Genomic DNA, 16,482 nt, shown 5'->3' on the forward strand with positions numbered 1-16,482 from the left:
TGCTGTCTACTCAAATCTAGCATGCAACTCTCATAAGTTGAAGCATATAAAGCAGGCACATAAGGCATCACTCCAAGATCCTTAGTCCTATTCTAGCATGATGTGCTACTGAATCTGATAAACATAATATAACATTGTATGGGTACTTTGAGGAATACTTACTTGAGCTCGGCCGGTCGCGCACATCACACACTTCGTTCTTCTTTAAAACTCTTAACTTAACTTAAAGAAAACATTTTCCCTTTTTAAAATCTTTTAGTCCCTCGATTTGAGTTCAGACACCCCCGAGGGTGTGTCCGAATCCCTCAAACCAGGGCTCTCATACCAACTTGTAACGACCAAAATTTCATGCCCAAAAATTTCATTTAAATTAAGTAGTTTGTAAAACATTTGTAGCAAAACGTCATACGATCATATCATTTCAATAAACAAATCTCGTGTCTAAATACCCAACACATGAAAATAGTAATAGTGTTAGAGTACAATCCCAGAATATATCATAATGCGGAAAACCAAAGTGTGTGTGTATGATGTGTCGGTACCACGCCGACTCCTTCCCCTTCGCTGAAGAGGTACCTGAAACAAAACTGAAAATTGTAAGCACGAAGCTTAGTGAGTTCCCCCATCGTACCACATACCATACAATCATATCACATACATACTGCCAGGCCATTCTAGGGTGCCGACCTACCCGTACGACCATTCTTGGGTGCCGACCTACCCGTGTCGAGCCATTCTGGGGCGCTGACCTACCCGTGTCGAGCCATTCTGGGGTGCTGACTACCCATCGGTCCTAATCAACCGAACATCAGGGACTGGTCCCCTCCTACTACCTCTATCGCATATAACATACAAGCCAGCATACAAACATATCATCACATACTGTCAGACGTATCTAGGGTGTCTGACTACCCTTCGGTCCTAACAACTGAACTCTACACATACAACATATCATGCTAGCATATAACATATCAGGTAGTAGCAAACCCAGATGATATCACAAAGTCAATCACCTAACATATGAACCCTACTGGTGGGCCGACATTATGGCCGTAGACCCACCGCTACTGGAAGGTAACTCACCTCGAAGTAGCTGCTGATCTGCGTGGGAATTGTCTGTCTGCTGCTGCTGCTTCGAAAATCCTCCGGCTGCAATTCCCACGAAACACTCAATCAAACACTGCTAACCACCATTAGGGTAAAATGACCATTTTACCCCTAACCAAGTCAAAAGTCAAAGTCAAAGTCAAAGTCAACTTCCAGTTGACCCGACTCGCCGAGTTGGCTCGCTAACTCGTCGAGTCCCTATCCAGTCGATTGTCCTCACTCTCAACCCTACTCGTCGAGTTAGGCATGACTCAACGAGTTCTCCTTACATACAGATATCCAATAGTCCTTCATTCGACTCGCCGAGTTGTATGAACAACTTGTCGAGCCCATCTTCATCCGATGAACACTCTTGTCGGTGACTCGCCGAGTTGTATGAACAACTCGTCGAGTCTGTTCTTGAGGCAAGAAGGTTGCCTTGGACTCGCCGAGTCAGGGCATTGACTCGCCGAGTCCCTCCATTATTGAGTCTGGCTTCCGATTCACTAAGCCCACTTATAGCTCACTGATCCCACTCGGCATAACTCAAAAGGGGAAAAATCGGGGACTCACGACTCGACTCGCCGAGTCCGAAGAACGACTCGCAGAGTCGCATGCATGAAATTACTATATACTCGATTCTGCTTGAATCCAATGCATTCCATTCATAGATCTGGGTTCTTAGGGCTTGATTATAACGTAAAGTTTCCAACTCTACATATAAATAAACACCAATGAAGGTTTTAGGGCTCAAATTGCACTAAAAGAGTAGATCTAGGGCTTCCATGCAATATGGCTCCATAAAGTCAGTAGATCCGAGCTCCTAGAGCCCAATCATGCCTAGATCTGAAGTCCCTTAACACTGTAAGCTCATTACTCAAAGATCAAGACTAGAAGAGGCTTTATAATGACTATCATAAGCTCTTAATGAGATAATAATGAAGGAACTGAGAGGGTTTCGAGTCTAATACCTCTAGAAGCTCTGAAATGGCACAATGATTTTGGATCTTCTTCCTCTCCTCTTGATCTACCTTGTTCTTCTCTCCAAAACTTCAAGGAATTGCACCAAAAGCACTCAAATTACCAAAAGAGGGGTTAGGGCTTCGAGAGGGAGTGTTCTGGACGCAATGGGGGCCTTTATGAGGCACAAACGATGTTTAAATAGGGTGCAACCCTTTGAAATTAGGGTTTCTTCCAGACTGGCGGACTCGCCGAGTCCAGGATATGGACTCGTCGAGTCGTCAACTTAAACGTGATCGAAATCCCGACCCTACTCGGCGAGTCGGGCCTACAACTCGCCGCGTTCCAGCTAAAAATGCAAAAATAGTTAGTTTAAATTACATACCAGGAACTAGGTGCTACATTAACGCCTTGTTCCCCAGTTTTTTTGTAAATTCATTAAAGGAAAGGGAAGGAAAATTTTACCGAATGAAAGGGAGGAGAAGGAAAATATTCATTATACCGTGTTCTCGAGTTCAAAGAAAATGAAAAGAAATGAGAGGAAAATTTTAAGTTTTTGTGTTCCCGAGTTAGGGGGAAAAAGAAAATAAAACTTGAAATTTTCCTTCCCCTCACTTTCTTCCCAAATCCGCCCAATTTGGGAGGAAAATTTGGATGGAAAATATGACTCCAAAATCCTTCCCCTCCCTTCACTTTCCTTCCATTAATGAAACTCGGGAACACGATTTTCCGTCGACACCCCTCACTTTCACTCCTTATCCTCCCATTTCCCTCCTTAAGTAGAACTCGGGAATAAGGCGTAAGGATTGGATAGAAATACCCCTATGACTTAATGCTTCTGCAACTGGGATTTTACCCATTGCAACTCTCCAAATAAATGATTTGACCTTGAGTGGGATGAGACTTGACCAACATATCAGCTGTCCATGGGGTTGCATTGGTTAGAAATCAATCAGTCTCATCATCGAGCTCCATGAGTATACACCGTTTGCATCAAGATTATACCAGAATCCAATTTTTGAAAAAGGATGAATTTCTATATCTCCAAAGAGAGTGCCCTTTTTAGTAAAATTGTCCAAGACATGGAAGTTCACTTCGACATGACGATTAGGTAGAAAGCAATTTTTGAGTGTCTAAGGGCCCCACATGCTCAAGATTTTCTTATGGTATTCCTAGTGACGGTCTTGGCCATCATATGTCGCAAGTGAAGTATCGTGACATCCTCAAGTATCGCCTTATGATCCCTTTATTTCCAGTTGATGAGACTTTCCCTGTTTGTCGCAAGGCATGCTTGGATTCCTTTGGGGAGCATGTAGTTCATTGTAAAAAGCTCCCGGGTTTCAAGTACCGACACGATCTGGTTGGGGATGTTCTTTTTGACATATTTAGGCGCACTGGGATTTTTGCCAAGTATGAGGCTTCTATGAACTTTCTGACCGACCTATTGGAAGGAAGATCAACACTTAGACCAGTTGATGTTTTAGTATTTGGATGGGCTGGAGGAAAACATGCATGCGTGGATCTAACAGGGGTTTCCCCTCTTGTGGGCTTGGGGAGTGGAGTTTTCACTGTGGGGCAAGCTGCTTTAAAAGCTGCATCAAGAAAAGTGGCAAAACATGAGAAAGCGTGCATGGAAAATCAACACACGTTTATACCCTTTGTATTTGATACTTTTGGTTTCCTTGCGCCAGAAGCTGTGGAGCTACTCAATACAGTCCAACGGGTTATGCATAGTAATGTTATGACTCCAAGATCTATAATGTTGTTTTTAAAAGAATTAGTTTTGTCATCCAAAAGAGGTTGTGGCACAACTTGTTGCTCGTTTACCTGCAACGTCTATGTAAATCTTTCTTTTGAATTTGGTAATGAAAAAAAGAGAGTGTAAAAGTTATGTAGCTCAAGAGCACAAAACTCATCCGTAGGATTATGCTTCCAGTTCCATAAGAAGCCCGAGCTACAAATTCTTTTTGAGATCATACATCTTTTGACTTTTTAAAGCTTGTATAATAAAGGGACGCGAGATTACAATGTAGTGTTCCCACACCAAATATCCTACCAAAATAAGATATTGCAATTGGAGTTAGGAATGAGGCAAAACGAGATTATTTGCATCAATATCAAATTTGCTAAGGTTTTTGATCGCCTTTGAAATATTGATCCGTACACCAACTGCATTTTTTTCATTAAAAAATTTGAGGGTTGATTTTTCAGATTATGAATACTTGCAATAGAATCCACCCACAGGCTGCCAAGCTCATTTTTGAACCTTCACCACCACTTAATGAGTAAAGCCAGATTTTGAGCTTTTAGTGACCCCACACCGAGACCTCCATCCTTTTTTTGCAACCACTTTGGGCCATTCTACCCAATGGATTTTATTCTTCTCACCTGTACCTCCCCAAAGAAATATACATCTTAAATTTTCTAGATTGCCCAAAATGCCTTGTGGAGACTTAAATGAAGATAAGTAATAAGTCGGTAAACTTCCAAGTACTGATTTAGTAGGTGTTAACCTCCCTCCAAAAGATAATGTGTTCACCTTCCACGTATATAATTTTGATTGGAATTTCTCCATGACCGGTTTCCAACTTCTTTTTTTGAGTAGCATGTTAGATCCAACAGGAACACCAAGGTAAGTGAAAAGGAATACAATATTTAGATAACTGAGTGCTTGTGCCATCCTTTGTAATTTTGTATCTTTGGTGCAGATTTCAAAGAGGCGCGACTTATGAAAATTAATCTTCAGCCCAAAGATATTTAAAAACAGTTAAGAATTCGTGATAGATTTTTTATGCTACTTATGTCCCAGCTACCCGCGAATAGGGCATCATCCGCATAAAATAAGTGTGATATAGTGGACCTTCGCGTAGTAGTTTTACTCCCTGTATCAAAGATTTGTTGCAAGTACCTTTGATGGCCATGTGAAGGCCTTCCATTGGGAGAATGATGAGAAAAGGGGAGAGTGGGTCACCTTGTCTCACTCCCCTTGTAATTAGGAATTCCTCAATTGGTGCACCGTTTATAAGAACGGAAGCCCTGGCACTCGATAAGCACCCATTTATCCATGCACACCATCTTCTACCAAATGCCATTTGGTTCATAACTGAATCTAAATATTCCCAATTTATCGTATCGAATGCTTTTTCAAAATCAACTTTAAATATGAACGTTTTCAACTTTGATTTCTTCGCCCTGGTATAGATTTCGATGGCCATCCAATATCCCTTCTTGCTGGATAACAACAACATATCCTTGAAACAACTTAAGTCTCCATATGTTCTTTATCAACTTTATCTTTAGCCAATATTTCTCCTAAATTTAATGAAAGACGATATGATTATCTTATTAAGGAAAGATGGTTATCTTTAGCCCAAGTATAGATTTCGATGGCCGTCCAATATCCCTTCATGTTTAGTCACATATTCTTGTATTAAAAGAGTTTTTCTTATTTATTTGACTAAAAAATAAATATGCTTGTAACAAGTTTATCAAAATCACCATGTACCATTTGATGATGATGATGGAGATAACCACACGCTAGTATTAGAAAACAAGAACAAGATGTTGAGAAGTTAATATGTAGCATATATGATATTAGAGTTTCCAAAAAAACTTTGTTATGACAAATGTATCAATCAGATTCATTAGGTATACAAGTAAATGCAATTTTGTTTACAAAAGTATGACAAAAGATATATTGGGATAAAATGAAGGGAAAATGATAAACCCAACGCAGTTTTCAAACCGTTTAAAAAACTTTAATTATGTTTTGTCCGCTTAAGAAAACTCAACCAACTTATCATTTTGTCTAAAAAAGCCTAACTAACTTACACTTTTATTCAACTCTCATTAGGGTCAAACTGCTAATGAAAGTCAACGGATAACATCAACGGATGACATGACTTATGACGTGAAATTAAATATTGAGAAAATTATTTGTAAAAACAACGAAGTTTCGAAACTGTTCATAAAACCCAAATCATATTTTGTCTGTTAAAAAAACTCAATAAACTTAACATTTTGCCAAAAAATTCCCAATAAACTTAAACTTTTTGTTTAATTCTCATTAGAGCATTAGGTATACAAGTAAGGCTTCATATATGATTTCTTGATCCAACAAATATTCTAATAATCGATGACTTACACAAACTGGAACAACCGAAGAACTGTAACTTGAAGTATAAATTACACTTCAAACTTTTAGGAAACTGAAACATAGTAACTGAGATAAAACATCCGAGAAACTCGAAATTGCAAAGACACCCATAAAAAGTAAATATCTTCAAAGTAACAACCTTTGTAAACCTTCTTTCTCTGCACCAAAGTTTCATATATATATATATATATATATATATATATATATATATATACACACACACACACACGATCTACTCATGAATATAAGCGAACGATCAAAAAAGTGTGTAAATTGATCGTGTGATGGATTGGCTATTTTTTTTCTATTTTTGTGGAGGGTACTGCTGCCGAGGAGGGTATTGCTGCTGAGGAGTGTATTGCTGAGGAAATTTCTCGAGATCAACACCGGCACCAACTGGGAGTGGACCTGTAAGACCTGTCGCGGCTTGTGTTACTGAAGATATTGTAAGATACGCACAAATCCCGAAAACTGCACTTAACAGAGCTAATATCGCTCCTGCTGCAAATATTCCTGGCTTCACAACATAACATGTAATATAACCATATGAATCAATCTGTCCGACTTGTCTATTATTTAGTGCTGCAGCTGTAAGCAACAGTATCATAGCTATAACTGAAGCTACCCTGGATGTTCAAAAATATGTTAGTTTTATCTGATAGTCATGATGATAATCAGAAAACAAGAATATCCATGTGGTCTACGTACGTACCATGACAATACAAAAAGGAGTTTTGTAATTGCGGTCGAATTAGGGTCACTTCGACAACAACCAGATCCACCAAACCAAACACTTATGTAAATTCGTGTAATGATGGTGAACACAGCTGATACGATTCCAAGTGCAAGTGCTGGACTATTTGGATAAACACACGAATCAAGCACCATAAAGACTTCAGAAACCTGCATTCGTGCATGCCCACAACACATATATCATTATAATGTCAAAATCATTTAGTGAGTTTAAATTACCAAATAACAGGCATATTGATTTTTTTTATACCTTAACCCTAGTTGCTTCCCCAGCAAAACCGGTGGCTGCAGCTATTATTCCGAGGACCGCTGCAATTGCACAGTGCGCTGCAACTTTGCTATCCATTTATGAGGTCTGTGTGAAACTGTTGAGTTTTAATGAAGAAGCTTGTGGATGAATACAACTTGTGAAGGAAAGTGTAAGTATATATCAAGGTTCTAAAAAGCTCATCATGACTCCACCATGACAAGTTATTGTTCTTGTACCTGCCGCCAATCTTTACCAAAACGCTGTCTTAACTCATATATATATATATATATATATATATATATATATATATATATATATATATATATATGCATAAGAATTGATAAGAGTTGAATATATATATAAAAATATTATTTATATACAAAATAGCCTTAAGTCACGCCTTACAAACGGCATAACTCGCCAAGGCTCAGAAAAACTTGAGGCTTAACATTACCGTCAAGTCACGCATTAAGTTTTTTAAAACCTTAGTATATATAGATAGGTACACATTAAAGTGGATACTAAGAACCAAAATATAGGACGTGTTGTCAGCCATTTTTTAATGGTAAATAAGTATATATTAACAATTAAGATTTTTATAAAATTTTGTATAAGTTTTTCATTATTATTATTATTATTATTATTATTATTATTATTATTAGGTTACCTGTGAAAACCACAGATAAAAGATTTATAAAACATTTATTTTATTAATAAAATTTAAGTTTTCTTAAAACTTTTATATTGGTTATTTAAAATAATATATATATATATATATATATATATATATATATATATGTTTTGTATGTAAAAACATTTAATATAATTATTATTTACAAAAAAGAATATAAGTTTGAATAGAGCGTAAACAAAACACAATTAATAATTGAAATGACATTGATATAAGAAAAATTAAATATAATAAAAATTTATTAAAAATAAATAAACACAACACAATAAATTACAAATTAAATACCACAAATTGTTTATAAATTTCTAAAAACTTTCTTATACACACCATTGAAAGTTTTGTTTCTAAGGGGGTGTTTGACTTGACTTTTCAAAGCCAAAAGTACTTTTTGAAAAAGAAAAAAAACAAAAGATGTTTGGCAAAATGGTTTCTTTTGAAGTTTTTACATAAGCAAAAAAAACTTTTTGGAAAAGTCAGGAAATCCTGACTTTTTGTAACTTTTCCAAAAAGAACTTTTGGGGTTTAAAAAGCTAAGCCAAACACCCTCTAAGTCTATCATAGTTATCTAAAATTAAAATTTTGAATTTTTATTTACTTTGAACTAAAGATAAGACAACATACAATTGGTCATGTGAAAAAAAATAGGATCTTTGAGATACAAACCAAACTTTGATAACGACTAACTTTCATTCTTATTAATTGTCATTGCAAACCATACAACTAATGAAAATATCTTTTTTGATAATTGAAGGAACTTTTTTTTTCCAGAAAAACTTAAAAACGTTCTTGGAATAAAAATTTGATTTCCAATATTTTGAAGATATACATTATTAGATATTATAAAATAATAATATAAGCTCCAATTGATAAACATTACATACAACTATCTATCTAGTTAATATTAATGATAAAAAAAAAATACTTGTATAAAGTTTAAATGTTATTGTAAAAAAATGTTAATAATGAATCATATAAATTTTGTAATCTAATATTTAATAATAATAACTTTTTGTGTTTAATTTTTGTTATAAACGTATTCATGATTTAAAGAAAAAAAACTAATGAGATAGCTCTAAAATGTTATTGGGAGAAAAAGAACAAACAAAAGGAACTAAGATCCCTATTATTAAAAAGTGTAGGCACTAAATTAAAATTTTAATATATGGACTAAATTAAAAGCTTGAGTTATGCGTGAAATTGATTTCTTATCAACATAATATATGATTTTTAATAGTTTTTAATAGAGAATGGGAAAATACTTCCAGACACAGACAACACTCACGAAGATGGAGTTACACAGAGAAGAGATTTGTATATTTTTACTAAATAGAGTCAAAATCAAATACCGATTTGAATAGGTGAGGGCAACAAGTGTAGATGAAAGGATTTATCGTGAGTGTTTCTTCCATATTCATTCCGATTTCTTAATAGACAAAAAAAAAAAAAAAAAAACATACCTGCAAGAAGATCGTACGAATCCAAAACCTTGGAAAGAATGAATCTTGCGGCTAGCTTTGGTGGTTTGATTTTGATCCGATGAACAACACGTAAAAAATTAGGTTTGTTTTTCTTGGTGAAAATGAAAATGCTTATTGTAGGATCACTACAAATAAGTTTACCTTTAGTGGCACATATTTTTTGTGCCATTGATTTTTCATTGAAAATTTCAAATTTCATTTGGCACTATCAGATCCGATTAAAAAGTGTTACAATTTAACCCTTCTCTAGATACATTTTTACTAATTTTCTTATTTATATTATTCCCTAATCAGACGCCAAAGCATAGAATCGACTTCTCACTTTTTATTTCACCCTTCAATCCTCTACTTCACGTAGCCCCCAAATCGGACTAGTAACTACCATCGTAGAGAGCCAATTCGTTCCCACATCAAATCGACGATGGCTTCCCGCGGCGACGCATCCGCACCATGTGGCCGACATAATGGACAACGATCGTGACGACTGCTGCGATGCAATCCTCTTTCTCATGTTTTGGTTCCACTACTACAGGTAAGGTTTGTACTTTCTCCCTTCTTCCCTGTGGTTTGATTTTGTTGCATTTTTCGTCCCTTACATACATAAAGTTAGAGACCAAACATGCAACTTTTACCAAACCATAGGGACGAAAAACGCAACAAAATCAAACCACAGGGACGATCCGAGTGCAAAAAAAAAGTTAGGAACCAAACGTGCAATTTTGACCAAACCACAGGGACGATTTCAGTAATTTACTCTTCTTCTTATCCTTCTAGGTCTTTGTTTGATTTGTTGTCTTGAAGCCGTCAAAGAGGATTTATGTTGTCCATAAGCGGTCATGAAATTCTCGACATTCGTTTCATTGATAATAACAACAATGTTCAATCATACACAATCAACATTTTTTGAGATACATGTCGCTTGTTACTAGGTTACTTCTCGTTTCATGATTAATTTATGCCATATTCACCACTCACAGTTACATTATCCCTCATACAAACTGGTTCTAGACTTAACCAAAACAAGCAACCAATATTATTGATCACATCATAGATGTAATTAGTATTGTATATTAATGGGTTTAACCGTCTAATACTGGGATTAATTAATCTAAATATGACAGATAGTGGTTACATGGAGGATTTCTTAGTGGTACATCCTAATATATGCATCTCTCTGTTTCATCATGTATGGTCTTTAGTATTTCTATCAACCATTAATGAGTTAAGATGCATATTATTTATTTATTGTTGGCGTGAGCTGTCATTAGAGTATATTAGGAATCAATTCTTTTAAGTAAATTCCTTGATTATAGGAGTAGATTAGTCCCCAAATTTTTATTAGTTGTCTGTAGCGATTCATGTCATTGTATGTCATTTCAACATTGTAATTTAAGTTCATTTCATAATAAGACAATGTACTTTAGAAAATCTACCCAAATTAAAGCATACTTTCGTTTTTTTCATACCTAGATAGCAATTATTTTGTATATGAATGACATTGCTATAAATTGATAGACTTTTCAAAATACAATATTATAATTAGGAAAAAAAAAGTTAGTAAGATGCTTAATAAACAATCCAATGAAAGTTAATTGTTATTTTTTGCAAAAAGAAAAAAAAACAGATATAAAAGAAATAATGATATAATAAAGTATTGCTATGCTTTATACAACTTTTAAATTGTACATTCAATTTCTTTTTTTAATTTTTTTTATCAGTTTAACCTTTTTGCAATACAATATTATACCTAAAGCGACTCACTTTTTAGAATCGTATTAACTAATATATAAAAAATGATTACAAGAAATAACAATATAAACTTAATTATTTTTGTAATATAGAATCATACTTTAAATTCTTTCTATTTCAACATTGTACTTTCAGTTTTATTAAGACATTGTGATTTATAGCATTTTATGTTTATATTTTTCTACAGTGAAAATTGATTTGTATATGGATGACATTTAATAAATGGGTAGATTTTCCAAAGTACAACTCCATAATGAACAAGTCAATGAAAGTACATTGTTATTTCTTGCATCCAACCAAATCTTACATTTTTCTACCAACTATAATATTTTTTTAAAATATGATTAATCAAATTTAAGAAAACAGTCTTTGATTTTAACATAAAAACCAAAACTTTTGCTAAGGAGAATAAAAAATGAAAATCGAAAATGGTATTTGATTTTCGTGTACCATATTTGATGAGTTCTATAGGGTTTGTTTGAATAAGCTGTCTCCCATCAAGATAAGTAAGAACAAACTAAAAGCAACAAAGAGCTTGAGTAAAGTCTCATACTCATCTCAAATATTATATGCACCCCAACATAGACGAAGTGTTTCTTCTGCTTTTTCAACATCCATACCTTTCTTTGATGTCATCCAATAAAGAGCTTGCTTTTGATATGGTCTTAAATTACATGTAAAGGTAGTTGGAGGATCCATTTCCCACAAAAGGACAAGGACTTTTTAGTCATTTTTATGAAAAATGAAGTACCGTTGATGGTTGTACTTCATTGATTTGTATATTAAAGAAATGAAAGTAGGAATGGTATAAGGCACAAGTAAATAAAAGTGTGTTGATGTTTCTTGCATTTATTTCTAAGATTAATAGATATAAGTTAAATTGTTTTAAATATACCTCTAAGTTGTGCATGTCAGAAGCTCCAACAAACTTGTTTAAAGATAATTCAGAAAGAATTTAAGCATCTTTATTGGATTCTAAGAGTAGTGGTTCGCCACCTTTTTGTCTTTTTACCATAGTGAATGTTGATGCAACTTCATTTATATCAGCCTCTTTAAAACAATTCATATACATTAATTAAGGTAAAAAAGATAGAAAATGATTATGTGATAACAATTAATCAAAATGTTACGATTATTATAATATATAATGCTACAAGAAATAGTGTTTAGATTGCTTGTGTATACCCATGTATACATGAGATCAATCACTACTATTTATTTCGACTGCTTGTGTACAAAAATCAATTGATAATTATGATCTGATAAAACAATCTTTCATGAATCAGGGAAACTCAAAGTCATTACAAACCTATGACACGGACCGATAGAAAATATGAGAAAAGGCCAAAAAGACTTTTAAAACTTTCTCTGAAGTATAACATGGACCTTGTTGAATCAAAGTTAAGTTATTCTAAAGTCCTAAAAAAAAATCTTAAGTATAAAATAATATAACAATTAGCTAAAAAAATAATGTATAATAAGTAAAATAATTATCCTAATTAAAACAAATCAAAAATGTCTTGTAAGATTTATAGTTTTTCTGGTTTTGTAGTTGTAGAATTAAAATACTTATGTAACCAGGAAAAGAGATGAACATAAGCATAGTTGAAAAATATGCTCTTTGACATTTGAGCCTTTTTAACATGGAAAATGTGGTTGCAGTGGTTTCTTCTTCTTGATTCAAGAAATTTATCCGTGAATTGAAACTATAACAAAATAGGTATATGATGAATACTTTTCAAAAAACTCAATAATCCAAGGGATAAGTTTATAGAGCAGAGGAGATGTATTGGTTTTATGGGATCAAATCAAGAAGGCAAAACTAAAATTGAAATAAGTTTTTTGGTGAAGGGGGTTGTATATACCTAGGGCTCATAAGGAAAAAGCTTATGTAATTTCATGATGCTTGAAAACCCGAAATGAACAAATCTGCAATAAAAATAAATTTTATTAGATTTCGGTTTGATTCATGGTCAGAAAGATAGATTAAACCAAATCATTAAGCAATGAAACCCATGATAACTTTTTTTTTATGCGAACTAAATAGTACAAAACAGTTTATACATAACTCACCTATTGTTTATAAGAATAATGATTTTGATTTAAGCACACGATGAAAATAATAATAAAAGATGTTTGGTTGGATAACTTTGAGATTCCTGCCAAAAAGAAATATTAAGAAAGTTGACAGTTTGATATGATTGAATTCGGGAAAGGAATAGAATGATTGATTCTTAGCAATCCTTCTTAGAATCCCGCAAATGATCACACCCCCAAATTCAAATTCAAATATATAGTAAGAAGTAAAGATTAAAAAACAAAAAAGATCACGACCATGTCATAAATAATAACAATGTAGGATTCTTACAAAATAAAGACCAACCTAGAATCAATTTTCTATTTCAACATTTGTTCACTCTCTGATATCCCAATGGTAGTAGAATTTCGATGTTGATGAGTGCTAAGTTCTGAAACACTTTTGTTTCATCTTCAATTTAGAAAATCAAAAGTACGTCAAAGTTAAATAACCAATTTCGAATCGATTAAAACATACATAACCAATTTTCTCATTATTATTATTACCAACGATTTTGAAGAAACCATAAGTTAAATTATAGTCGCATATTGACGAACAACAAATTTTATGTCAAATCCTTGAATTCAGGAGAAAGAGGAAGACAGGTTACATAGCAAGAGAAATAGATACACCGAAAACATTACCTGAAAGAAGTCGTCATAGGCACAACAGTCGGAGCTGGAGGCGGAGATGTCGGCGGCGACAATGGCGGGGAAGAAGAAGCTTCAACATATAAGGATGGAGGATTTGTGTGTGTGCGCGTCGATAAGAAGAAAAGTGCAGCGGGTTTGCTAATGAGAAAGAACATAAACTGAATTAAAATTATGGCACTTCCGTCTTATTCAATTTAATTTTGGCGAGCTTTAATCGTCTTTATTGAAATATGGCACTTCCGTCTTACCAATTTCAATGTATTTTATACATATTTCAATAACACCAATAATCATAATTTTTTTTTTATAGTTACTGTGCAATATCTATATACAATTCTATGTTTGAGTTGTTTTTTTGGTCCTGAAACCATATATAAATTATAATTAAAACACAATAATTTAGTAAGACTGTAACACCACTTATAGCAACCTACTTATAGGGACCCAAAGTAGTATCTGGAGATTGATGACCACCAAAATTGATTTTCTTGCCAATTTTCCTTTTTTGGAGGAAAGTAGACAGAAAATCTAATTTTATTAAAGTCAAAAATTGTTTTCTGGGAAGACTTTTTAAAGTTGTATTGGTAATCTTAATTTTTGGAAAATTGCTAAAAATCCAATTTTCTGAAAGTGTCATATTCCATTTCCGACATGTTTTTCTTAATGTTGTTTTGTTAGTTTACTTTTTTTTTTCTAGAACTACAATCTTGCATTAAAAAATGTTGATTTTTTTTAGTGTTTTTTAGTTTTGGACGGTTTTACCCTTGATGTTGGGAGGTAGTGAATATTGAAGATATTGTTGGAGTTTGCTATGGGGACTTTTAGAAAGCCCTTTTTGACGATTTTGCCCCTGCTTCTGAGTTCTGACTTCCCCTTCATGTTGGAAATTTCTTCTTCGCTTCATGTTGTTGCCTAAATGCTCTAGAGATGAAAAACTAATTGTCAAAATTCAAGTTGTGGAATTCAGGGCTAAAAAGTGTGAAAATCATATTAAATACAATGCCATCCTTTTCTTGTTAAAAACCCAAAAGAAAGTTGGTAAGTAATGTTATTTTTAGAAAGGAATGCATGCACCTGAATGAAAAAAGATAGGCAGCTAGACTCCATGTGTATACAAAAACCTGTGATAAATGGTTAAAAAAACAGTCAATTAATTACTTCATATGAAACAACAAAAATTGTATTGGGAGTGATCACCTAAACTCCAACCGGTTCATGTTATGCTATTGCTTGTGCAAGAGATCATGGGTTTCCTATGATATCTGATATGAAGTCCAACACTACATCAAAAAAAATATCAAGGAAACATCTAAAGCCAGAAAATGATTAAGAAAAAATGAATCTCACCCACAAACACAACCTAAAATGACACAAATTGAATCTTTAACAACTCAAAAACCACTGAAAATTATAATGCCACAGTTAAATCCTAACCAAGTTATAAGTAGTACTACAAAACTCTGAATTAAAGAGTAATCCATGAACAGAAGAAGCAAAGTGTAAAGAACCAAAACCAATAAGAAGTGTTCATAATTAAAAGTAACATTAGCTTAAAGTTTTCCACCTCACCAATAGTTCAAGATTTTTTTAGTATATCAGCCACAAGTAGATTGCTATTTCTGTAATCCCCAAGAACAATCCTCAACAACATAAGGCTAGGAAAGTTCATGTCAGAACAATGGCTGCTATCAAAACAAAAATAAAATGATCACAATTCAAATTCTTTGAAAATACTAATTTATTATACTAAAAATAACTCATGCCAAAAAGCCTTTTGTGCCAGAACGAAGTTTAAAGGCAATCAAGGAACTAAAAAGTAAAATGTGAAATCTTTACTCTTTCGCACCAAAAGAGTTAAGAAGAATCTCATCCGCAGCTAATGGTTCCAAATTTTTCCAACAATCGCATGATGTATACGGCAAATGGGTATATAGACATTACTTTCAATTTTTGAAAGACAAAACACTATTTCTTATGCTTTATAATCCAAATTTAGCTTCATCAGTAATCAATAGAAAGAGCTATGATTTGATTAACATAACATATATAATTAACAAAGTCTAAACTATTAACTATATGAATATAAGATTAAATAAAACGCAAAAATTTAGAAAGATAATGAAGTGGTGACCTGATGTGGACTCTATTAACTTCAATGCAGGTATTGATCAAAATTCAGCATCTCTACAAAGTTTGGTTCTTCATTGTCTTGATATCATCCACCCTGCTATCCTTTGGATTTTTTCTCCCTATATAATTCCACCAAATGTTTTACTTTTCTTTTCTTCTTTATTTTGTCCCAACTTTTTGTTGGTTTGTGAATGCTTAAATATTCTCCTTGATTAGCACTTTCTTTGAATGATGATGAAGAGAGCCCCGTGAATAATGAAATCTTCAGCTTTTCCATTAATGATGCAACTACGAATACCACATCCTTCTTACCTTTCATGGTAGAATCAACCCTTCACACATCGTACATTTCAAACCTGGGTAATTAAATAACAACTGTTTGTAGACTTTGCATCTTAGAGTGCATATGAAAAGTAAAATACAAAAAATCAAAGTTGGAAAATCTACTCGTGTTCATCAAGCTCTAATAAAAAAATAAGAACAAAGATCCCTTCCATAG

The 16,482-nt window shown here is 33.6% G+C and overlaps 1 protein-coding gene across 1 annotated transcript; it reads right to left on the reverse strand.

The window, feature by feature from the left end:
* Positions 1-6,143: 6,143 nt before the first annotated feature.
* On the reverse strand, positions 6,144-7,350 carry LOC145058472 (protein MODIFYING WALL LIGNIN-1-like). Its single transcript, XM_079006371.1, has 3 exons — positions 7,206-7,350; positions 6,915-7,105; positions 6,144-6,828 (listed from the first exon to the last, which is right to left on the reverse strand). The coding sequence occupies exons 1-3, from the start codon at positions 7,299-7,301 to the stop codon at positions 6,507-6,509; spliced, it is 609 nt and encodes a 202-aa protein (XP_078862497.1). The 5' UTR covers positions 7,302-7,350; the 3' UTR covers positions 6,144-6,506.
* Positions 7,351-16,482: the final 9,132 nt, after the last annotated feature.

Source organism: Lactuca serriola, chromosome 6 (assembly GCF_051521515.1).
Source record: "Lactuca serriola cultivar US96UC23 chromosome 6, Lser_US96UC23_V15, whole genome shotgun sequence".
NCBI lineage: Eukaryota > Viridiplantae > Streptophyta > Magnoliopsida > Asterales > Asteraceae > Lactuca > Lactuca serriola.